This window comes from Microtus pennsylvanicus, chromosome 6 (genome assembly GCF_037038515.1).
Source record: "Microtus pennsylvanicus isolate mMicPen1 chromosome 6, mMicPen1.hap1, whole genome shotgun sequence".
NCBI lineage: Eukaryota > Metazoa > Chordata > Mammalia > Rodentia > Cricetidae > Microtus > Microtus pennsylvanicus.
Window position 1 is genome coordinate 31461055 of NC_134584.1, and position 25494 is coordinate 31486548.

The 25494-nt window shown below is 41.1% G+C and overlaps 1 protein-coding gene across 2 annotated transcripts in view; it reads right to left on the reverse strand.

Annotated features, from left to right (window-relative positions):
• Positions 1-1001: 1001 nt before the first annotated feature.
• C6 (complement C6) overlaps positions 1002-25494 on the reverse strand; it is a 67282-nt gene continuing 42789 nt past the window's right edge. Inside the window, exons 10-18 of one of the 2 annotated variants that reach the window (XM_075975966.1) lie at positions 24926-25092; positions 23431-23656; positions 22111-22282; positions 21737-21848; positions 17383-17515; positions 16044-16232; positions 10450-10540; positions 7840-8081; positions 1002-1382 (exon numbers count right to left, since the gene is read on the reverse strand). In XM_075975966.1, the coding sequence (XP_075832081.1) occupies positions 1201-1382; positions 7840-8081; positions 10450-10540; positions 16044-16232; positions 17383-17515; positions 21737-21848; positions 22111-22282; positions 23431-23656; positions 24926-25092 (1514 nt within the window). In that variant the 3' untranslated portion in view covers positions 1002-1200. The remainder of the gene's footprint in view (positions 1383-7839; positions 8082-10449; positions 10541-16043; positions 16233-17382; positions 17516-21736; positions 21849-22110; positions 22283-23430; positions 23657-24925; positions 25093-25494) is intronic. The other variant, XM_075975967.1, reaches the window with a different exon arrangement.

Below are 25494 nucleotides of genomic sequence, written 5' to 3' on the forward strand. Positions count from 1 at the left end.
GACAGGAGCAGCGCACAGCCTCCACCACTGCCAGAATCGGGCGGGTTACTTGAGTGGGAGGATGATGGGCTGGCAAGTCCTAGGGAGAGAGCCCACTCAACTCTAATAACGCCTGGAAAATACGTCTTCTCAGGGTATTTCCTTCCTCATTTTTCTCATTTTATGTTACAAGGTCTTTAGATGTTGTCAACATTTTATGATTAATGAGAGGAGGAAGATCTGCATTTAACATGCAAAGCATAGGAAGATCTCTATCAGGTCCTCGGGCTCATTGCCTCCTTCCCTGAAGCAGGAGTCCCACTGAGTTAGAGATACAGGAAAACACAGGCTGCACATCCATTTGTAGGGTGAGTAAGAAGTGAGAGACTATGCTTTTGACCAACTATGAAATCAGGGTCAGCTGGGTGGTGGTGACCCATATCTTTAATCCCAGAACTTGGGAGGCAGAGGCATGAGAATCTCTGTGGGTTCAAGGCCAGCCTGGTTTACAGAGTGAGTTGCAGGGCGGCCAGGACTGTTTCGCAGAAAAACTCTATTTAGAAAAAAATAATAAAATAAAAAAAATGAAGTCAGGGCCAGCTCTGTTATGATTCATCTCAAAACTAGGTGTTTTTGAAATGCTATCCCCAATGATTGCCATAGTACCACCAAGGACACAGGATAGTACTTTCTACATTATGGAAACTGAGAAATTATTGGTGAAATGAAAACATAAAGATTGGGTGTTTGTAACGTGTATTATGGACTCTGAAGCTTTCCATTTATTGATCTATTGAAAAATGTTACAGGTTTTATTGTTTCTAATTGTGAGTATAGTGTTTACCACAGGCGGCCAAGGTCCTCAGAAGCCCCAATGTATTTTGTGCAGTGTAAGATAATTTACCGGATCGATACGAACGTTTCATCTCAGAAATATGACACAGGGACAACGTTAGATAGGAGGTGATCGAATGGTGAGTTGATGGGAAGGGAATGATATAAAGACCACACAAAATTTTTTTCCAGTAATTTATGACCATGGCAGTTTTCTTTTCATATAATGCTTTTGAAAATTGTTTTTTCTAAGGCTATCATACAAAGTAATGGATTTTATCACAAACATGTCATTACACTTTGTTCCCATCCATTGGCTTTCCCAGCTTCCTGTCCTCGTGCCCATCCTTGCTTTTGGATGAGTAAATTCATGTCTCAGTGACTGTGCTAATCTGGACACCTCCCAGGGTTCAGTATCTCCATCTTTCTGTTTGCACACCTTACAGCTCCCACTGTACAGATGTCTACTGTTCTTCCGCGTGTGGACGATCCCAGTTTGACACAGTAGGGTTGGTTCCCATCCTTGGGGCACTGTGGGGGCAACAGGCAGACACAGTTGGAAGTGTGGGCTGCAATGGAAGAGACAGCGTGAGTCATCTCAGACAGTCCTTTGTGGCTTGGTTTTACTTAATCCTATTACCGAGGTCCTTGGTGGCAAGGAAGAGAAAATTGAATTACAGTGACATTCTAAAGGACCCAACAGTTGTTGGATGGTGAGATGAGAATCTTAGACAGGAGAATACTTTCTTTTTTTTTTTTTTTTGCTCTAAAAATATTTATTGGCTATTTGCATTTTTCTTTCTTTCTCTCTTTCTCTCTCTTTCTCTCTTTTTCTTTCCTTCTTTTTTCTTTTTTATTATTTATTTATTAAGGATTTCTGCCTCCTCCTGCAACCGCCTCCCATTTCCCTCTCCCTCCCCCGATCAAGCCCCCCTCCCTCATCTGCTCGAAGAGCAATCAGGGTTCCCTGACCTGTGGGAAGTCCAAGGACCGCCCACCTCTATCCAGGTCTCCTAAGGTGAGCATCCAAACTGCCTAGGCTCCCCCAAAGCCAGTACGTGCAGTAGGATCAAAAACCCACTGTGATTGTTCCTGAGTTCTCAGTATTCCTCATTGTCCTCTATGTTCAGCTAGTCCGGATTTATCCCATGCTTTTTCAGACCCAGGCCAGCTGGCCTTGGTGAGTTCCCGATAGAACATCCCCATTGTCTCAGTGTGTGGGTGCACCCCTCGCGGTCCTGAGTTCCTTGCTCGTGCTCCGTCTCCTTCTGCTCCTGATTTGGACCTTGAGATTTCTGTCCCGTGCTCCTCTGTCTCTGTCTCCTTTCATCGCCTGATGAAGGTTAATGTTCATGAGGATGCCTATGTGTTTGTCTTTGGGAATACTTTCTTAAGCTAGTAAGGTTCTAGAAAAGGGCCATTGCTGACCCCTTCCATGCTTCATGGCTGACATCCAATCAGGAGTTGAGCTATTTCTCTCATTCACTCTATTAAACCACGAAGACAAGATCTGTGATGTGTCCTGTCATTTACTCTGGGCATTTCTTATTAACATTATAGTCATTATTTATTGGATATGAACTCTGAACCAATACATTGTGCCAAGCACATTACACGCTTTGCTGAATCCTTGCAAGTCTGTTATGACCATAAGTCTGTTTTGACCATAAGTCTGTTATGACACACTTATTTTATGCCAGTTCTACAGATAAACAAACTGATCTCAAAAGTTTGCCTGTGATCAAGCAGTTAGTAAATGATAGGGGCAGATATTTTAATAAATGACCCACAAGCTTCAACATGTTTATATAACTGTGTCATAGTTACTCATTCCATACCAGGATATTATTTGGTTGCACCTGTGGTCTGTATTTTTAATAAGTAGTTAATTTGGATGATTGCCCTATGAGAGTCAGTTTTGGGGGCACCTAATCACTGCATAATTCATGTAAATATTGTGTTTATGCAATCATTTTCCTTTTTAGTGTGTGTGTGTTTGCGTGTGTGTATGTAGGACGCAGGTTGCCATCAGCTATCTTCCTGGATTGCTCTCTACCTTATCATACAGAGGCAGAGTGTCTTGTTGAACTTGGAACTTGCCCATTTTAGCCAGTACATAGCCAACTGAAGGAGGTAAGGGTAGTGGGAAAATCTCATTTATTGTCAGAGAGATGGAACTGGAGAAGGCCAAGGGATTGTTCCACCTTGCTTAAGAAAACCAGTCCTCTCAGGTCTTGGGAAGATGCTGTCATCATTCTTTTTGTGTGTGTGTTTCATTGTGACTTCCATGCACCAAGCCTGTTTATTTTCAGCACCTAAGGGCCATTCCCACCATGTCTAGCAAGGAATCCTTCAACACTCAGTCCTCCCACTTCCATTCTTATGAAATCTAGGTCCGAAGACTCATCTCTCTCTTACAGTTCTTATCACATCCCTTTGCATTAAAGTGAGTCATGCAAGAGCTGTTTAATATTGGTTCCCTGAGTACTGTGAACAGTCTGAGGGGAACAAAGCGTCCTTTATGTTCAGCCCCCTCACCACACTGCACAGGAACTTCCATAGGTGGGATGCTAAATGGGCTTTTGCTGAATGAATTTCCTCTTCCTGTTGGCTGGTTTGTTGGTAGAGAATATTCTTGTAATTCAAAAAGAACATTTAATATCCATAAAAATAGGTCCCCTAAGGGAGCCATTTCTTTTCTAAGTTTTGAAAAGAGAACATCTTGCTACTTTGATATTTCACTTTTGACTCTCTAAAATTTTTTTAATAATTTCATTTTAAATAGGGAAGGAAAGGAGTTGTAAAGAGCTCACTGTAATCTTGAACATAGTTTAAGAAAGATGGAATTCAATTCAACTTAACATTACTAGGACCGCAATTTGTGGGTTTGCTATAAAATACATTTCTAAATTCTTTCTTTGTAAATAGATTAGTTTGTATTATTATATGGTGCTATTCCCAATGTTATTCACTCCCTTAGCTGGAAAGGTCAGAGGCTCTAGGAACAGTGTGTGTGTGTGTGTGTGTGTGTGTGTGTGTGTGTGTGATGCCCCTGCTGTTGTTTTGTTAAGCGGACATATTGTCAAGCTGTTCTCAATGTTGATCTGAGAAGCCTCTTATGCAATGGGCAGTCAGCCAACTCGAAGACTAATAGCTGGTTAAGGGCAGAGCATAAGAAATTGTTGCATTCTCAACTCTAAATAGGACATTTATATTACTCTAGCTCCACCCAGAAGGCTCAAGGAACATCGAAAATGAGAGGGTGGGAAGGATGTACGAGCTGGCGGATGGGGAGAATGCTGTGAAATGCTGCCTTCAGAAAACAATGTGCCCTTTGCATTCATGAATTCAGCGCAGGTAACTGCATAAGACCTGCATGAAACAAGCCATACAAAAGGGAGGGGGGCCTCATGAGATAAGGAGCTATTGGTAATTGGAGCCAAAACAAGACAGTTAAAAGGAAAGGAGGTTCATGAGATAAAGAGCTATTGGTAATTGATGCTTGCTGGGAGAAAGGGAATCACTTTTCTTCTTGGGGGTGGCTGTTGGAGACTGTCCATGCTCAGGAGGACGGCCCTACAACCATGCAGTACTGTACTCAGTGGGTTATAAAGGGTGAAGAGGAGGAGAAGGGGACATGGAGGCAGAAGAGGGAAATACCTGAAGTATGGCCAAGGGAGGTGGAGACACTGTATAACCTGTACAAAATTATCAAAGAATAAATAAAAATAGAAAATAATTCTATGGGCTGGAGAAATGGCTCAGAGGTTAAGAGCACTGACTGCTCTTCCAGAGGTCCTGAGTTCAATTCCCAGCAACCACATGGTGGCTCACAACCATCTGTAATGAGATCTGGTGCCCTCTTCTGGTCTGCACCATATATGTAGGGAAAACGCGGTATACATAATTAATAAATAAATCTTTTTTTTAAAAAAAGGTCATTGGATAAAACAAAAAGCAGCTGTTTAAAAAAATAATTCTGTCTGAGCCTGATTATTACCTTAAAAAAAGATTCTTTTTGTTGCTTAACTATTTACAGAACCAAAATTATTCTTTTAATTAAATAAGCCAATCTTTTTATTAAGAAATGCTTATACGTTAGCTTTAATACTACTAAACATTCTACTAATTTGAGATATACTAATTAAATGTTCAAACTTTTTAGTACTTCTTTTAAAAATGAACTTGTGTTAGTAGAATCTGTGGGTACTTAATAAAGCAGATTATTTTGTGAAGGGACATTTCAGTGAAGTCATATTGTAGCAATTATTTTCATGTCACATAGGTTTGAAAGGAATTTCTAATAAAATAGTAAAACAAAATCTCTCTAAAGGAAGAGTTCCATAAATGCCTTGCTGACTGCATGGAAGAAAGCGAGATAACATTAAACATCTTCCTAAATTCCAACCTGGACAGTAAAGCCAGAGGCCATTTTTTTTTTTAAATCATCCATCTGTCCAAATCCCTTTTATTTTTTTGTAGAAGGGCTAGTGAGACAGAATCTCCTGCTGTAACCCAGCCTGGCCTGGAAATCACCATGTAGTCCTGCCCGGCTTTGAACTCATCAATTCTCCTGCATCAGCCTTTCATGTCCTAGGATGGCAGGTCGGAACTGCCCTGCCTGGCTCTTTCTTTACTTCTGACAATAATATCCATGTATTACAATTCTCTGTGAAAATGGTTGTATATAAAAAGCATTCTGCCTAATACTTGCAGCTCCTATCTACTACAAAATCCTGTTTCGGAGTGAGATGTCAGATGATTAACGCTGTTGGCCAAACAACTAAAATACGCATACCAGAAGTTTTATCTACAAGAGATTTTATAGTATCTAGCATTGGGTGGTGTCTGAATCAGGCCCTCTCTTATGTGGAATTGACCTGTTCAGATGTGACGCTGACTTAAAGATTTGGGTATTTTATTCTCCTGAGTGAGGGCTAAATCAGCTGCTCTGTGCTATGTGAAGTCACATCTTCCCTCTGTTACAGTCACACCTTGTGGTCTGCTGAAGGAGATGACTTTGGTTATCAGTTTTAAACTGATCAGAAGTAGTGTGGACTTGAGTCAGGCATTTTCTTCTTCTCTCAGATGAATGAAAGGGGATGCTTGCGAACTTCAGGTGATTTACATGGAAGAACTCCACAGGTTTCCACTGTGTGCTTCTTTTCCAGATTTCAGAGACAGCTCTTGAAAATGCGTCATAAGGGGCATCTAGATGCTCATGTTATGTTAAATCCTAATCTCTAGCCATATTTTGTAAATTATATGAAACTTCCCATTTCAGGGGCAGGTGTTATCTCGGAGCAGATGCACTGCCATGAAGTCTCCGCTTCCTTTTGGTTCACACAAGTGATGGCAATTGTGATCCACTTAAGCGGAATGGGAGCACAATGCCTCGCCATCATGAAAATTGGCAACTTCTAATGGAGTAACAACCTCAAGGCTTGGTGAGGGTGTCAGCAGGTGAGTAGCGTATGTGATAAAGAGGAAGATATCATAAGAATATTTCTAGAAAGTAGGTTAATGCATTGTATCAATGAACATTTTATACTTTAAAAATAATATTTAGGGACAGAATCTGGGAGGAATTTGAGGCAAGAGGAAGAATATGGTAAAAGTATATTGTAGGGAATTATCAATGAATAAAAACATCATTAATTATTATTTACCATAAGTTTCACTTTCTAAGGCATATGTTAAAGAAATAATTTGAGAGTCATTTGTGACAATTTTTTCTGTTTTAGCACTGTTTATAATATCAACATATCAAGGGAAAGTTAAACTAATTAAACACTGTGCCGGACAGTGGTGGTGCATGCCTTTAATCCCAGCACTCAGGAGGCAGAGACAGGTGGATCTCTGTGAGTTCAAGGTCAATCTGGTCTACAAGAGCTAGTCCCAGAACAGGCTCCAAAGCTACAGAGAAACCCTGTCTAGAAAAACAAAAACAAACAAACAAACAAAAACCCAACAAAACAAACATTGGATAGTTAATATTATATTAATCATAGTTAATATTTGCAGACTTTTGTAGATATTAAAAATTATGTGACAATAATATCAGGGCATGGGATAAAGTTATATTTATATAATGTTATATTAAATGAATCTATAAATTTATAAAATAGCCTATATAATATACTCTCATTTTATCATTTATGTATGTGTATTGTATGCAGGGCAACCCCTGAGATGTGTGAGACAGGCACCAGGGACAATTTTTTAATGGATTTGTCTATCTTTATAGCTAGTGATCCAAATGAGAATGTCAGTACAGTATTGGTAGTCCAATTTCAAGCAATTTTGAGCAAATAGTCCTTTCAGAATTACTTACTTGCTAGGCTGTGCTCTGAGAATTAGAATCTACCCCTGGAACAGAAACAATATTGTACGTGTGGGTCATGGCGCTTTTTGTGGAGATCTGGTTGGCCTTATAGGTCAGGCGACAAAGAAAAGCAGTAGAAGATCAAAGATTGTTCCATAGGGAAAAAGAGTGCTCGAGCCCAGTGCAACCGTGAGCTTGGGCTCAGATTGTCTGATTAAATAAAATGGCCAGCATGTACAACCCCGGTCACTAGTAGAGAGATTAAAGAAATTTAAGGAAAAGGTTTCAGCAACCGGTATCCACACTCAAACCCAAACTCATCTAGATAGGAAAGTTGGCTCAACTGAGTCCAAACCAATGGGGGAAATTAGGTAATTCTCAGGACGACTCTTCAACTGGAGTACGGCAGGAGCTGCCTGAACCTGGAGAGCAGGAAACTGTTCCCCTTATTCGAATCTAAGGAGGGCACTGACTAAGTGAGCACAGGAAAAGGCTGGCAAGATGCTTACCTGAATTAATTTGTGGTTGGTTATCTTTGGCCTTTTCTGTTTAGATTACTAAAACTTTATTAAAAAACAATTTTTGATTAAAGTTGGGTTATTCTAGAAATATGATGTATAAATGGGGAGGGAATATACCACACCACCCGAGTAGAACTCAACTAAGCATGTTTCCAGTATGTATGTACCCCAGTAGCTCACCTGAGCATTGTTCCCAGTCATAGCAGATGTCATAGCCACAGGACACTCTCTTGGTGCTATTCAGTGCGAGTCTTAGCCTCTCAAGACCCCATTCCAGCTGGGGGCCTTCTCGGCAAGAACCAGCGTGTACAAAATGGAACCGGTTGTTGTTTAAACATTTTTCAGCCAAAAATTTGCAAGCAGATGAAGTGAAGTATTGACTGGATTCCACATCAAATACACAAAGGTCTTCTGAATAATTACTGTGCACGGAACGAAAGCCAGTGTTACATGTGAGGGCAGGAATGCACACACACACACACACACACACACACACACACACACACACACACACACGGCATAGAGCCAATTTCATAACTAGCCACTCAAGTTTCCTCACTAGGTTTTCTCACTGTCGCTTTCTCTCCTTCCAGCCCTACCCCATTCCATCTTGTATTGTTTCTGAGACTCATATTTTTGGTTTCCAGTCCTAATCTTGGCATTGCTTGCAAGTGAATTCATGTTTAAGTCTGAACACTTGAGAAGCCAAAATTTTCGATGACTTAACTCCAACCAACTGTCCTGTTTTATTTCCCCATCTCCCAAGTCCCTCTAATGCCTGGCAATTACATCAGTCAAATATGCAAATTCTTGAGATTGTGTCCTTGCTAGCACCCCCCAGCTTCGCATTCTTTCTTTGCTGACATCAAGCACAGTCTTGGCTTACCCTGATCAATGTAGCCCAGGGTCTTCTGTATCTCCTTGGAACTCTAAATATCTACTCAATTGCTGCCATACAGTATCTAGATCACTATCTCACGTTGTAAATGTGTTTGGGCTCAGCTTTATTATTTTTTTTAATTTAATACTAATATATGATTTAATATGATTATGTGTACATAAAAACTGTAGATATTACCTGTATCAAAGAACATAATACACTGATACAACAGTTTTGTTTTTAATAAAGATAAGAAGCAAACCTAGATCAAGAAACAAATAGGAAATGCTTATTTCCCAACATTGTAACAACGAAAATGAATATGAATCCTTGATATACATACATATATACGTATATGTTTATATATGTTTATGTGTCTAACAAATCATCTATCTATCTATCTATCTATCTATCTATCTATCTATCTATCTATCTATCTATCTATCTATCTATCTATCATCTATCCAACTATCTATCTATCATCTATCTATCCATCCATCTATCATCTATCTATCTATCTATCTATCATCTATCTATCTATCTATCTATCTATCTATCTATCTATCTATCTATCTATCATCTATCTATTTTTGAGACAGAGTTGCTCATGTAGCCCTGGCTGTCCTAGAACTCTCTGTCTGTAGACCTGGGAACTCACCAAGGCCAGCTGGCCTGGGTCTGAAAAAGCATGGGATAAATCCAGGGCTCAGCTTTAGAACAGGCTTTAAGCCATTCCTTGGCTGACTCTCTGCAACTCCAGAGAAGCGGGTGCACCCTGCTAATGTAAATGTATATAATACATGATCAGTTCTTCTCGTGGCTGAGAGCACAGATCTCTCGGGATCACTCCAAATCTGAGTTCTTTCTGTGGTGTCTGCTTCAGAGTGAACAGTCAGTGTCCCCATATGTAAAGTTATTTCCAGAAAGTAGAGTTTATGCCCTAGAACAAAAGGCTACTTTCTCTGTTCAGAAGAAATAAGACATGGACTAGCCATTCTCACCATCTTCACTCCATAGGAGGAGAAATGATGGGTAGAGGAAGGACTGGAAGGTGTAGCTCAGGCGTAGATCATATGCTTAAGATTTGGTGTACGCAGACACAGAAGGAAACTTCCTTTGTTAAAAGAACAATATGAATATTTCGAGTAGTTTCCAGAAAGCGTCTTCTGGTGACATTTGTGGAAAAAGCTGAGGAGCACAAACTGGGCCACCTTTGGGCTCATGTAAACTGGTGGGATTATAGAGAAAAAGACCTACTCTGTTCTCCCAGATAATGGGGACTGAGTACTTACAAATGTTTGTCCAGATTTTATCTTCTGAATTTTTCAATATTTTTCTTTAATACTAGTTGAGAAAAGCATGTGTCTTCTGTACAAAATTAAAGAACTTACAGTCTTAATCACTGCTCTATTGCTGTGAAGAGACACCATGACCATAATGAAAGCATTTAATTGGGGCCTTGCTTACAGTTTCTGAGGTTTAGTCCATTATCATCATGGAGGGGGAGCATGGCAACACATAGGCAGGTGCTCCAGAATGAGTTTGAAACTTTTAAATGGACAAGAGTAATTTTTAACACAAAAATTAGACTGCTTAAATATACAAAAGCAAAACAAACGTCAGGAGTCAGACTAAGACATAACTTAAAAAAACTTGCTTCTGGGAGGGTTATTGGAGGTAGGAAAGCGAAGAGGGAAATGACATAATTGTACCTTAATATCAAAAATAAGAGAAATAATTTAAAAGAGCTTGCTCCCCAGTAGGAAAAGATGAACCGATCTGAACGTAGGCGTTTCAGTTATGTGAATATTAATGTTTTGCTTTTGTGTGTCAAGGTCAGCTTCTCCATCAACCTGACTACCCTAGATTGGTTTCCTTGATTTGCAAGTACACTTCAGAGTGCTTCCTACCTGCAGTCTTCTTCTGGAGACATACAAACACACTCGGGTCCTGATTGTTTCTGTCCTGGTTGACAAAGGCCCCTTGATTTTGTCAGCATATCTGAAACAAAAGAAAAGAGAGAGAAGAGAGAACCATGTCCTCGAGGGTTTCAAGTGGTAAGCTTGGATTCAGGAGAGCAGGCTGTGGTGAAGGATTTTTATTTAGCTCTTGAATTAAACCATACACGGTGGCCTCCCTAAGTAAGCTGTCATGAAATATTCCATCGGAAATGTCCTTTCCAGCTCACTTCCTTTGCTATTTTCCAACCTAAAATTGTTGTTGAGCTCAGAAAACTAAAACAAAATGAACAAAAAGAGGAAGTGGTGAGGATTTTGTTCATTTGTCTTTCAGATATTCATGGATCATTTATGATGTCCTGAGCACTCTCTTAGGTTCTGAGACTGGACTGGGCAAATTATGTCTCACTTTCTATACCTTGTGGGGGTGGAGAGATGCTGATCAAACCAGCACAATAATACATAGAGAATTGCTAACAATATCTGTGATATTAAAGAGAGAGCATGCAATCAGAAAAATTGATGTTACTTGGAAGGTTAGGAACAGTGAAGAGTGTATGTCAGGGAGAGGATGTGGAGAGTGTCAGAAGCAGAGAGTACATCACATGTGAAAAATTTCAAAACAAGACAGCATGTGACTTTCCTGGAAGTGAGAGAAAGCCAGTGTGGCCGAGTGCAGAAATACAAAAACATGCAACAAGATGTAGCCCCAGAATTGGTATATGATGGGAATTAGGTGTCTAAAAATGGTTAATCTCCCTTTATTTCCTTAGCAGTACAATTTTGATGGTTTTTAAGCAAGGAAGCATGTGACAATAACAGGTTTGGATTTTGAAAAAGAGATAGGTTCTGACTTTAGTGGAAAAATAGTTTTGGAGAGGTCTAGGTATAGAGAAGAGGAATGTGGTACATAATTTGTGGTGTTGTTATAAAGATTCAGGCACAAAAAGGATTGTAATTTAGAACAAGGGTTCGGATGTGAAAGAAGAGAGGAGTAAATAAATTATATGTGTGTATGCGGCAAACTAGAATGAAGCAGATAAACCATGTGTGTGTGTTAAAATACATTCTTCCAATCTTGTGCTAAGCTATGATGGCAGGCAACCTTAATTCTTCGTGTGTACATAAGAGAAGAGGCACTGGGTCTTTTCTGAAAGGGGAAGCATTAGAGGATGGATCATTTCAGTCAGGGAAGGATGATGAACTGGTCCTCTTTCTGCCTGTGTTGAGGTTGTGGTTCCTTAGCTTGCGTAGACAAAGGAGACTTGGAGGAATTTGGATATTTCTGCTTAGAACTCAGGAGAGAAATCTGTGTTAAGGATTCAATTCATTAAGTCCATGAAGGAATCGTTAAGTCTGCAGATACAAGTAGGATTCCCCAGCACAAGGGTGCACCAGGAGGTGGTGAAGCCAATCTTAGTCTAAAGAGATTTATGTTTAATGTTCTTGCATAGGCAGGAACCTGTGAAAGACAAGGCAACAGCTAGAGAGGAAGGAGCTAATGGGGAGAAAGCCAACACAATTGAAACCTGCTGGGAGGTCAAAGAAGACAAGAACAAACACAACATCCATGAGATCAAGCATTACGGGTATTAATTATGAGAATCTTGCAATTTGGTATGTGTGTGTGGGTTTAATGGCTTAAAAGTCCAATTTTTTATACAAGATAAATATAGTGGTTAATTCTTTTATATATTCTAAGTACTAGGCTTCTATGATTAACTAAAAAGGAAAGAAGGAAGGGAAGGAGGAAGAGAGTGACTGGAGGTGGGTGGTGGGGGAGGAGAGATTTCAATGAAGACAGAGGAAGGAAACAACAGTGGTTCTTTGATGAATTTAAAGGAGGTGTTAGTAACTCAGGAGAAAGGGGGCAGTAATTTGGACCAAGGTACCAGACATAGTACCGGAGAGATGAATATACATTCAAGACATTTGTCTCAGGTGTATAAAATAGTATATCAATGGGTTTGTAGATGAAAGTAGGGGAAAATTTTTAAACAGGCAGCATGGATTCAGGAGACTGTATACCATACTGATCTCAACTGGGAAAAGTAAGGAAAGATTCAAAAAATAAAAATGCTTGAATTAAGATGAAGAATTGAATATTGTCTACATGAAGGAAGGAGACTAATGTGGGCAGTTGATACTCGGGGTATATTCTCTGTAAGGAAAAACCTTTATCTTTGTTTCTAGAGAAGCCTGGAAACATCCCAGAGGGATGTTTAGAATAGCTGCATTAGACGTAAAGCTGACATCCCAACCATGTTGGATGAGCCCGACTTCTCTGAGCTAGATCTGAGTCATCAGCACGCCAGGACTAGAACGCCTTTGTGAACGAGTTAACTGTTATGATGTGAGCTAACAGCCGCAAGCCGATATTGATTAAATTACAGCAGAACAGGGGATCTGGCTCTCAGATTCTCACTTAGCCTGTTGTGCACAAGCTTTGACAACATCAAGTTTTTGTTAGAGACCCAACTGGATACTGAAAACAACCGTGGGGTTCCTTTTTTGCTGCTATTTCCATTTTCTACCATTATCTTCTTTTGGAGCCTTCATTCCATGTGGTGAAATATGGCCAAGAACCTAGACAAACTTGGAGGATTGTAGCTCTAGAGTAATATATAGCACAGGTGCCAGAAGAGATGAGTAATGTGGGCTGCAGCCGGGCAGACTTACGCAGACACGAAGAGGTTGCCATTATTTCTTATACAGTTGTTCTTCTATGTATGCCCTTCTCACACAGGCTACAGCGAGGCCCAGAGCCTCCACTGTTTGTCGTCAGACAGCCACTTTCTTTTTTTGTTTATTTTATTTTTTTTTAGTTGTTGCAAAAAAAAAATTCCGCCTCTTCCCCGTTTCCCATTTCCCTCCCCGTCCTCGTCCTCGCACACATAGCCCTCTCCCCCACTCCCCTCCCCCTCCCCCTCCCCCCACTCCATTCCCCCTCCCTCTTGAGAATGAAGAGCAGTCCAGATTCCCTGCCCAGAAGACACTTAAGGTCATGCTCATTCTTTTTGGTGATCAGGGAAATGCAAATAAAAACAACTTTGAGATATCATCTTACACCTGTCAGAATGGCTAAAATCAAAAACACCAATGATAGCCTTTGTTGGAGAGGTTGTGGAGAAAGGGGTACACTTATCCATTGCTGGTGGGAATGCAAACTTGTGCAACCACTTTGGAAATCAGTGTGGCGGTTTCTCAGGAAATTCGGGATCAACCTACCCCTGGACCCAGCAATACCACTCTTGGGAATATACCCAAGGGATGCCCGATCATACAACAACAGCATTTGTTCAGACAGCCACTTTCAAGTGGTGTGGATGGAGCACCACCTTGTCGCTGTCAGTTGAAGTGCTCAGTGACCACACACGGGCTTGTCATCGTCTCTGGCCTCTGATTCTTCAGGAGGAAGCTGGTGCCGGAACTGAGCAGCCCAGAAGGCCCAACTCGGGAGCAATGTAAGGGAGACGCGTCTTAATCTTTGAAATGCTGAGAGGAGGAGGACTTTCTGAGGTGTTGTCTAAAGAGTTGCTCCTCAAAGGAAGGAAGACAGCAACGCTGGAGGAAAGTAGTGGCAATCATCTCGTTTCTTCATGGTGAAAGCACCCTTTAACTGGAAAGAGCCAGGAGTCTGTTTTTGGCCAAATGACAGCCCGAAGTGTCTTCACCTCACTTTGATATGTTTAAATTTTTTTCTTTCTTTGACTATGGTCTTTGTATTATTGCCATGGAAGACAAAGTATATAGGATATTTTATTTCCTTTATCTAGATGTAAGAAATCTCATGTCTCTTTGCTTGCTTATAATTTAAATTTACAAAGACAGAGTTGGGTGTGCACATATGTATATATGTATGCATGCATGTATGTATGTGTGTGTCTACATACCTGCTCTTATGAACAAAATACTACTCAGAACATTTTAACTTTGGAAACCTGAAATGTCTAAGCATATCTCTTCCTCTGATAGTCATATTACTTATCATTATTATGCTCAGGAGTCTGTGATGCAAGATACAACATTCACCTGCTCTTCTCCCCAGCTCCCATAGGGTCTATCTACTTAAGGTTAGTGGAAAGGTTAACTCTCTCCCCTTCCCTAACTACTGTGAAAGCTCAGAAGAGAACAAAGGGGCAGGACAGCAAGGAGTACAGGGAGTTAGGAGAGCTGATGCATAAGCTTGGTCTAATTTCCCCTCTGTGTGTTTCTGCTCTTTCCAACAGCGAAATTAGCTTAATATCTAATCTCAGATGCATCCTCAAGAATTTTGATTAAAAGTGAGGCATTACTCCAAAGTGTCAGTATCACATGCTTTCTATTGTAGGAGGAGATCTAAGAGGAAGGGTACAAAAGAGGGTAGTGACCAGAGGAAAAGCAAATAATAATGTATGTTCTCTCGTGTTTTGATTTATCCACATCTATGGATATATATACGTGACTTGGAAGTAGAATGAAGAATACACAGGAAAAGGAAGGTGACCAACAAGAGGCAGAGAGGAGAGCGAGCTCGGGGGTGCGATAGGGAAGTGGGGACACATATGAGCCAGAAACAACGGTGTACATAAATGATGAGATCATAATGAAAGCCATTATTTTTGGCTATAAACTGAAAATGTCAATTTAAGGAGAGCTTAAAAACTTAAGGCTGAGAACATGCTCAGTTGGTAGAGCGCCCGCCACACAAGCACGAGGACCTGATGTTTGGATCCCCAGCACCCACTGTTTTTTTGGTTTTGGTTTTTGGTGTGGTTTATTTTTTTCAGTCTATTTGCTGTTCTGTAAGCTTCTTGTACCTTCACAGGGATATCCTTCTTTAGGTTGAGAAAGTTTTTTCTACGGTGGTCTCTTAGTGTCTACAGCACATCTTCCCAGGACCTTCTGGCTTTCATGGTTTCCATTGAGGAGTTGGGTATAATTCTCATAGATCTGCCTTTATATGTTACTTGGCCTTTTCCCTCTGCAGCTCTTAATATTCTTTCTTTATTCTGTATGGTTTGCATTTTGGCTACTATATGGCAAGGGAACTGTTGTTTTGTTTTTTTTTTTGTTTTTTGGTGGGTGACAGCTGTATGGCTAGGGAAGACTGCAGGGCCACTGTTAGTGGCACCAGGATTTATTCCTACTGCTTGTCCTGGCTTCCTGGAACCCATTCTCTTTGGAGGGATACCTTGCTCAGCCAAGATTTAGTAGGGAGGGCTTTGGTCCTTCCTCCCTCATACAATGTGCCTTACCCTTTCTGAGAAGTGGATGGGGGGATGGGGTAGGGAAAGGTGGAGGAAATGGGAGGAGGGGGGACTGGGAACTGGGATTGGTATGTAAAATGAAAAAAGATAGGGTATTTTTTTTCCGGTTTTCAAAAAAAATTTTAAAAAGACATTCACTCAGGTAGTAACAAGTTACCTTGTCATCGACATAGGGTAAACTACACATTCCTTTTCGATCTACAATCCACTTTAGAAGCAACAATGTTGCAGATGATGAATTACCCATCCCGTGCAGCCAAACCTTATGAGAAGCCCATATCCAGAGTCTCTGCTCACCTTTTTCACAGGTCAATGACTCTGAAATGGGAGGTGTCCAGGAGTCTCCCTCGCATCTGTATCTTGATGGCCCAACAACAACAAAGCCTTTGGGACATGCCAGCTCAATGGATTCGCCAATCTGATACACTCTTTGAAGTGGGGAGATTGTCAGGACATCCTGAACCATTGGCTTGAGGCACTCGATGCCTGCAGGAAGAGCAATATCTCAGATGTGCTCAGCGGAGCAGAAGAATCACCAAGTGTAGGCAGACATAGGTGACCAAAGAGGTAATACTAGCTAGCTTTCCTGTGTTCGGCTGTGGTACCTCCTTTTCATCAGTGAAATTTGGACCCCCAAACTCTCAGAAACACCACTAAAAACCCCTTTGTCCTACAGCTGAGCTCTATTTGCCGGGTAATTAGCCCCAGACACATCCGACTTCTGTTACAGTTTTTGAATAATTTTCTTTCAAGAAATTTTTAATTCGCTCTTAGAGCTCTTGAGTTTTTCTTTCTCTCTAAAGATTTGTTTCTTTTTACTTTATGTAGATGTGTGTTTGCATGCGTGAGTGTTTGTGTGTGTGTGTGTGCACCACATGTATGCTTGATGCCATGACTAAGAAGTGAGAAGAGGGCACCAGATATCCTGTATGTACAGACAGATGGTTGTGAGATGCCATGGGGTTCTTGGAATCCAATGGGAATCCTCTGCATGAGTAGCAAGTTCTCTTACCTTCCAGAATATCCCACCATTTTCTTATTGTATTTTCTTAAGGTGAATTACAACACTGTTGAGTGGCAGGAGCAGGACATTTTAATTGACACTGATCTCAACTCTAGGTAAGTGGTCCCATGAGGTGTTTGAGGTCCCTTCTTGAGTCTTATTTGAATCTCAGTCTCTACCTACAGCAAGGGTGGCCACAGGAAACACGTTATTTAGTCTTTTCCAGTAAAGGATGTGATTGTACCACCGCCCTAAGAATAGTGATTTAGAGACAATGGCAACTCATACAAGATCCCAGATCTGAGTATTATCTCTTTGGGATTTATACATTTGTTTTAGTTTTTACAAGACCCAAGGCAGATTCCTGTGGTTAGATAAGTTTTCTGGGTCCATGCATTTCTTCTGCAGAGGTGTACTTTACAGCACTATGTGCATGAGGCTAATATGCAAGGGCAGGAGAGCTGAAGTCTGGTGTTTTGAAATAGCACTTTAGCAACAGAGCTCCATTTACTGCTTCACTAAGTCTTTTTACCACAGTAACTGAAGAACAGTAAAATGAACTGATTTTGCTCTATTTGTATAGGACCCTTTCACTCTGCAGAGGAGTCGTGCAAATGCTTGCCCCTCTCTCACGTTGGCATTCGACATCTCCTTGCCTCCAGGTTCTGTCTGGCAAGCATCTGAAGTACTGGTATCCAACAGCATTGAAGCCAGTAAGACATGAAATTTCAACCTCCTCCCCAACGGAGTACAGTTTCTTTTCATTCTAGATTTAAAACAGAAAGCAGAAATTATGAATGCAATCAGGTGTCCATCTCTGACTATCTTAGGGCCTTCCTGGATTCTGCCCATTTCATACTCTTGGGATTTACACACTCACACTGTCTTCTTAAGAGTCTACTTCTAAACACAGCCAAAACATTGTTCTTTTCATTCCTCCTCTTCATCAACATCTCTTTTTTTCACAGATAACTTTCAGCTGTTCATTCTCTGAGTTATTTTTTTTTCTCATAAAAAACCTGCTCCTTTGGGACATGATGGTACATGCCTTTAATCCAGCACTTGAGAGGCAGAGGTACTAGATCTCTGTGAGTTTACATCCACGCGGGACTCCTTAGTGGGGCTGGTGTGCAGGCCTTAGAGGCTATATCCCAGTCGCGCTTTCTGCCTGAGCTCTGTGTGATTCCTGGGTCTGTGCAGATGTGAGCAAGTCTCCTTATGCTCCTGCCACCATGGACAACAAGAAAAATAAACATGAAAAACCTTGCTTTGGGGTGGGGATTAGTCAGGAAAGTGCTTGTTGTGTCAGTGCAGGGACCTGAGTTTGGATCGTCAACACCCATGTGAAACCCAGATGGGGTGACCCATATCAAACCCAGATGGAGTGACCCATATCTATCACTCTTGCATCGGTGGTGGGTAGAGACGGGAGAGGGTCTCTGGAGCTTGTTGGTGACCAAGCCTAGCCAACTGATGAGCTGCTGATTGAGTGGGAGATCTTCTCTCAAAAATAATAAAGTGAAAAGCAGTAGCGAAGGGCACTTAAAGTTGACCTCTCCCCTATGCACACTGATATATATGAATGCACAAACATGCACTCAGACATACAACACACACACACACACACACACACACACACACACACACACACACACACACACTGAGCCAAACAGAACTGTATATTTGATGCCTTCTGTTATGGTTTAAATATGAAATATTCCCTGCAGGTACGGATGTTTGAACACGTGGCCCTTGGGTGACGATGCTGTTACAGGAGGTTCTGAAACCTTAACGAAGTGGAGTCCAGTGGAAGGCAGTGTATCCCCGGGGTTCAGCCTTATTGATTATAGCAAGTTCACACTTTCTACCTGAGTTCTGTGTGCTTCCCAGTCTGTGAGGAGGTGGGCAAGCTTCTTCATGCTCTTTTCACCATGGACAGAAGCCTCCAGCTGGTTTCTATGGCAAACTAACATGGCTGCTGGGATTAAAGGTGTGTGTCACCACTGCCTGGTCTGTAAGACTGACCAGGGTGGCTGCTTTACTCTCTGATCTTCAGGCAAGCTTTATTTATTAAAACACAAATGAAATATCACTATACACTGGCTGTTGCCTATCCAGTCACAACTTTCCTCTCTGAAACTGTGAGCAAAAATACATCCTTCCTCCCCTAGTTACTTCTGTCATGTAACCTTTCAAAAATTTAAACATTTTCATGTTTCTCCATATACATATTTTCTTTGACGTGTGTCATAGCAATGAGAAAAGTGACAAATACCTAGTGTTGCTAGGATAGAAAATGCTTCTGCTCTCAGTGCTATAGCTATACACGGCATGATCAATGTACAACTAAAAGCATGTGCCATGTTTTTTAGATGAATGGACTGGAAATCAGTTAACAACTGTTCATTTCCTAACAACTGATCAGTCATTAAATTTTTCCCAGATAATGGATAAAGTGTTGCCTTATGCAGGTTCCCTAAAAATTTCAAGATAAAAATGGGTCTTGCACTTCTTAATTTGAATTGTTAGTTTAAACTAACCTGTGCTACGGTCCTCACCTCTTGCCATATTTTTATCCATGCATTTCTCCTGAAATAAATTATTGCTTTGAACTTGTCTCCATTTCTCTAATGAAGTAATGGCTTATAAAAATATGTTGTAATTATTGAACTTATTTCTGAAACCCAACTGTTTGCAAAACAACTGTTTTTTTGTTTGTTTGTTTGATTTTGTTTTTTTTTTTTTTTTTTGAAACAGGGTCTCACTAAGTAGCCCTGACTAGCCTGTAACTCATTACGTAGACCAAGCAGGCTTCGAATTCACATAGATCCACTTGCCTTTGCTTCCTGAGTGGTGGAATTAAAGATGTGCGTCACCGCACCAGGTTTAAAAAAACTCTTTCTCTAATACATATATTGTTCTAGTCTGTGGGACTTGGTTACAGCAGGGAATAGAGTAAGAGACATAATCTAATTTTATCAGAGGATCCATAAGCATAATGAATTCCTCTTTAAAGCCTCAGTGAATTTTTAAAATTAAATAACAATAATTTAACAGCTCTTGCATGCAGCTGGTATAAATATGTTAAACATTATTTCGGCAGCTGGGTCTGACAATATATAATTTTGACATCTATGTTCTAAAGCAGGAACAGGAAAATGTTGTTCTGTAAAGGGTGTGTATCAGTCAGCTGTTGGTCATAGGGCATCTGTCATAACTATTCATGTTTTCTAGTACTGCCTGGAAGCAGTCAAATGCAATATCTAAGTAAATAAATATGGCCATATTGTCAAATTTAATTTTTTAAGGTAACAAACTAGATTGAGCCTCTAGGCTGTAGCTTGCTGACACCTGTTCTAAAGGATTGGTCTCTGTCTTATGGTTCCAGTCTAGAAGCATTAACACAATATGGGAGTTTGTGGATATTGGTGTTTTGGTACCTGTGATGGTTTGAAAGAAAATGTCCCCCCACAGTCTCACAGGAAGTGGCCCTATTAAGAGATGTGGCTTTGTTGAAATTGGTGGGGCTTTGTTGGAGGAAGTGTGTCACTAGGAGGGTGGGTTTTGAGGCCTCAGAAGCTCAAGCTAGGCCTAAAGGCTCACAGTTTACTTACTTCCAATCAGGATGTAGAACTCTCAGCAGCTTCTCCAGTGCTGTGTGTGCCTGCCTGCTGCCATGCTTCCTGCCATAACAATACTGGTCTAAACCTCTGGAACTGCAAGCCAGCCCACCATTAAATGCTTTCCTTTACACGAGTTGCCATGGCCATCGCGTCTCTTCACAGCAATAGAAATCCTAAGTAAGACAGGGTCTTACTTGAGAGCTAGTGAACTGGAAACCGTGGGAGAGGAAGCGGCTGCTCTGTGTTTTATGCCCTCCTCTGCATTGGTGAGACACGGACCTCTGCCCTGGAATAAAGCTGGATTGCAATTACCTCCTTCCAAAATTCCTTCTCGTAAGGCCACTAGGCACAGCACATTAGAATATACAATGCGGGCGGTGGGCCCTTGATATGAGAGTGTTTTTAGAGATCTGAATGTTACTGAATTCTAATAATAAGTATACTATTGGCAAAAGATCAATTTAAAAGTTTTATTCAGTTTAAAAATGTAAAATGGATAGAGTATGCTTTTTGTGACCAATCTGAAGATTTTGCACACACACACACACACACACACAAATGCACATACATGTTGGAAGATTTATATCTAAAGTCACAGACTTGTGTGACAGTAAGTGCTCAGCTCTTTAAAAAAAAGCATGGAAACATATTGTGGTTTGATAAAAACATGAAAATTAAAATGCTATTGGGCAGGGCAGTGGTGGCACACATCTTTAGTCCCAGCACTTGGGAGACAGAGGTGGTTGGATCTACATGAATTTGAGGCTAACCTGGTCTACAGAGTGAGTCAGGACTATACAGAGAAACCCTGACTCGGAACCAGCCTCCCTGTCTTGGAATCTGCTCCCCTTCTCCCCCCACCCCCCGTGTGTGTGTGTATAGACTTGTTCTGACTGCTCAAGGGTTCTACAGATCTCTAACCTAAAAAGACAATACAGACTCAATACCTGCAGCAGTTATATTCAGATCTCCTTTATCTCTCAGAGAATCTGCCCGAGATGACGGGTGTTAGGTTTCTCAGATGTAGAAGTCAACAGACAGGTCTCAGTTGCAGACTGTTGGAGTCATCCAAACCTACCCTGTGCTGAAGCTCCCTTTTCTACTCACACAGTCTACCGCCTTCTTATGACCTGAGTGGTACGGACAACATCACCTGGCTCTTCCCTGACTAACAAGCAGGCATGAAGATACCTCCAGGGACAACACGACAATAGGGTGTTCCAGCATTTCTTAGATATCTCTTTGTACTTTTGAGACAACATATTCTTAAAGTAGGAAAATAATAATTCTAATGAAAAGAAAGCTCATACATTTCAAGTTCTCCTTTTGAACCTCAAGCCAAAAGTTACGGTTAGGATACTTACCCAGATAAACCCATTTTCAGGGAGATCTGGTGGAGGACACCCAGTATCTGCTTCTCTCTCAGGAAGGTCTACCTCTTTCATGTCTTCATTGTCGCTGATGCATGGTTGCCCACTAAAAGGGAAAAATAAATGTGTGTGTGTGCACATACACAGGCATGCATATATTAAAGCAATATATAAATATATATATTGATATATTTATAATATTCAGATACTGAGTAAATAGAGAGGACTCCCTGCTTAGTGAACTAAGGGTAGCAGCAGATTTGGCGCTTCACTCGTCCATTGCGTAGGCACATGTAAAATTCTAAGATTTTTTATCAACAGTAGCAGACGCTAACGGGTGATCCTGGTTCCCGGGCTCCCAGGCTTACACGTTTTCCATTATGGAGAATGTGCAGTCTTCCTCTTGCTGCTGCTCGCCTTGGCAATGTTGCCCTCCTCGCTGGGGGGCAGGGTTATTACACTCCCGGGTTCTCGATCTCGTGTAAGCAGCATTGCACGTGCTCCAGGAAGACCAGCAGCTCCAGTTTCCATCCACTGCGTCTGGAACAGAGGAAGACCCATTGCCACCCTACTGCGAAAAGTTTGGGCTTTGAAACGAGACGGCCTAGTTTCCTCACATCTGCCTGTGACAGGCTTTGTGGGATGCTACAGCTTTATAATGAGGATTGCAAAAAGTAGCTCATGGAAGGGGTCTGATACATTGTTTGATTACTTTTCTATAGGTGGATGTTTCCTGTTCTGATTGCCTGGTCCCAAAATAACCACTCTGAGTCTTAATATTGATGATAAGTGCCCAGTCAATATCTCAGTCTTACCTTTATAAGTATTAGAACATGTCCTCACTCCTAGGTCTCTCCCTTTTCTGAAGAAAATCTGAGTTAATGTAGTTAGCCGTGTATGAAAACCTTGCTTGTGACCTAATTTATTCCTTTATGAACATCCTGCTTATACATTATAATACACATAATAATATAATTCTTCAGGAACAGTATGTGGTGGTTTAAATGATAAATGCACTCCATAGTTTCTGACATTTGAATATTTGATCCCTAGTTGCTATCCCTGTTTTGGGAAGGCTGAGGAGGTGTAGCCTTGCTGGAGAAAATGTTTTGTTGGGGTTGGATTTTGGAGTTTCAAAAGCTGTGTACTGTTTCCTGTGTTCTCTCTCCCCTTTCTGTTTGTGGTTCTAGATGTAAGGTCTCAGCTCTTGCTCTAGAGACCCGCCACCCAATCCTGCCAGTGCTCCCCAACATCCTAACCCTCTGGAGCTGTACACCCTTTCTTCTACCAGCTGTCTTGTTCATGGCATTTTGTCACAATGGTAAAAGAGTAACAAAGATACCATATCATGTATTAATTTTATCATGTCTTGTAAGCAGTATACTATGAATTCTTTATAATGTTTAAACACACACACACATACTTCAACCTTCAAGTAATAGTAGAATTAGCCTCATCTTATGGATGAGGACGTTGTAGCATGGACAGGTTACACAAATTTCCCAGTGTCATGCAGCTCATAGGTTACAGCAGAGCCCAGTGTTGTTTACCTTTTGCAATCTTATTTTTGGAAGCTTGTTTATAAGGTGGAGGCTTCTAGTGAGTTTTATTTTGCTTAAATTCGCCAGCCTATAATATATTTCTGAGTGGGAAAGGCACCGACCTCACAATCAATCCCTGACACTCACCAGACTTGTAATCCGGAGATCGCTTCTCACAGTTCTCGCCGTAGGTGCCACTCTGGCACACACACAAACATTCTGTGCCTGAGAGCCTGGGGCGGCCATTATTAGGACATGGCGCACACTGGCAAGGGTCAAACTTGGCTGCATATTCTTGAAATGCTTTCCTGAGGTTGTTCCTTTTCGTCACTGCACATGGGATGTTTCTGACCAAGTCGGTGATGGGGGCAAGCTAAGAACACACAACAGAGAGAGATGGAGTCACTTCCACATGGACATTATTTTGCCACCACTATCTAGCTCTCTTTGAATCAGTGCTTACCAGGAAACTTCCCACTTCCAAGGGATTTTTAGCGGATCTAGTATAGATATCTGTCTATTGAGCCAGGAGAGAAAAAGCCCAGTGCCCAAGGGCAGGTGCAAACTGTGTAGAATTAACCATCCCTGAAGGAAACCACATGTTGCTTATTTGGGCTCATGTCATGTTACTTATTAAGCATCAAACCTAAGCAGCTGAGATAGGGCGCCAAGAATGACTGATGCTCATTGGGGCTCAGTTGTTACCTCATTAACTTTGATTCAGGGAGATCGGGAGAGGACCAGGAGGGTGTTCATTGCTGGCTAAGGATGGACACTGGCTTTTGTTGGAGTCAGTTGAGAAAATGCACCAATGGTTGGGAAAGGAGAGGTGAACTTGCCATTCACATGAATGGGAGGATTATAGTAACAACACAGGTAATGGCAACAAAAAAAAAATGGGCTTACTCTATAACCTTTTCTAATTGCCCAAAGAAACAACCATCTAGTATAGTGCTGACTTTGTTCCTACCATAAATCTGTGGAGCGCATGTGTTTTTTTTTCTGCATCATGTAAATGATCCCATGTTTATAATGATTCAACTGTTCTATCTCTATTTAAGTGAACCAGCACAATAGCTTTGGGGGATCCTTTTAGAAGGTAGTTATGCCATAGGCAAATCTGACTCTACATGACAATATCACGCAAAGTATCCCATGAACAACAAAACTCATTTTTTTTTGGTTTAATCACAACAAGCACAAGACTGGAAAATCAAATCGATGGTGATGGGAATTGGAAATTGAATGGATCTAAAATTCTCTTAATGTGTTCACAAAGTAGAGTCACACACAAAACGAATCACAAAAATGGAAATCACTGTTTCACAGGGAGAAAAAGCGCGCTACTCCAGGGCAAGTGTGAGCAATCCTATTCATAATTCCCCTTCTCAGTATGCCATGCACAGCTACAATTTTAAATACTGTGCTAGAATGCTCATTTAAAAGTTAAAAGCAATAGATGTGCAATTTAACATTTTTTTTAAAAAAAAGTTTCATCGTGCCTGTCTGTTAAAAACAGGCATTTTTTCGATATATATTTGTCTATCATCTGAAAAGGAAAGAGAATTGTGCAGCATGCAGCCCAGAGTGTGTGTGTGGGGGAACTACTGTACCCCCTTGCCTTTAATATTCTTAGTCTCACCTCAAAATCAATCACAGCGGGGTTTTCCTTCACTGATTCTAACCACTCAGCGTAGACTTTCGCCTCAGGACCAGAGCTCCCTTTCTCCCATGCCAAGGCTGCTGCTTGCCGACTCCTCCCACCCTGGACCAGGGATATGGATTTTTCTGCTCCCTGCAAGAAGGAACCTGCAAGATAGTCAAGAAAATGATCCATGCAATTGTATTGCAAATTCATACTTTAAAGACAAGCCAGGTAGTGCCAATGAGTAAGTTCAGAGAGAGAATAAAGAACACCCTTATCCCTACAGGGGGCTAATAATACCAATTACAGTAACAGTGCCAATGGTGCCATTAGTCAGCAGAGGGCACACTCCGGCTCGTCATACTTGTTATCTTACACAATTCTCTCACAGTCCTAAGTAGATACTGTCACTGCAGATACTGAAGCTGCAAGCAATATGTTTGAAAAACACGTAGTTAGCAACAGGTAGCTGTGGGAAGGAAATTCACCCTATTCTCCAATTGTTTTGCTCCTGACTATTTGAAGCCAACTTTCCTCCTTTGGATTTATAGTCCTCTAAGTTTGGG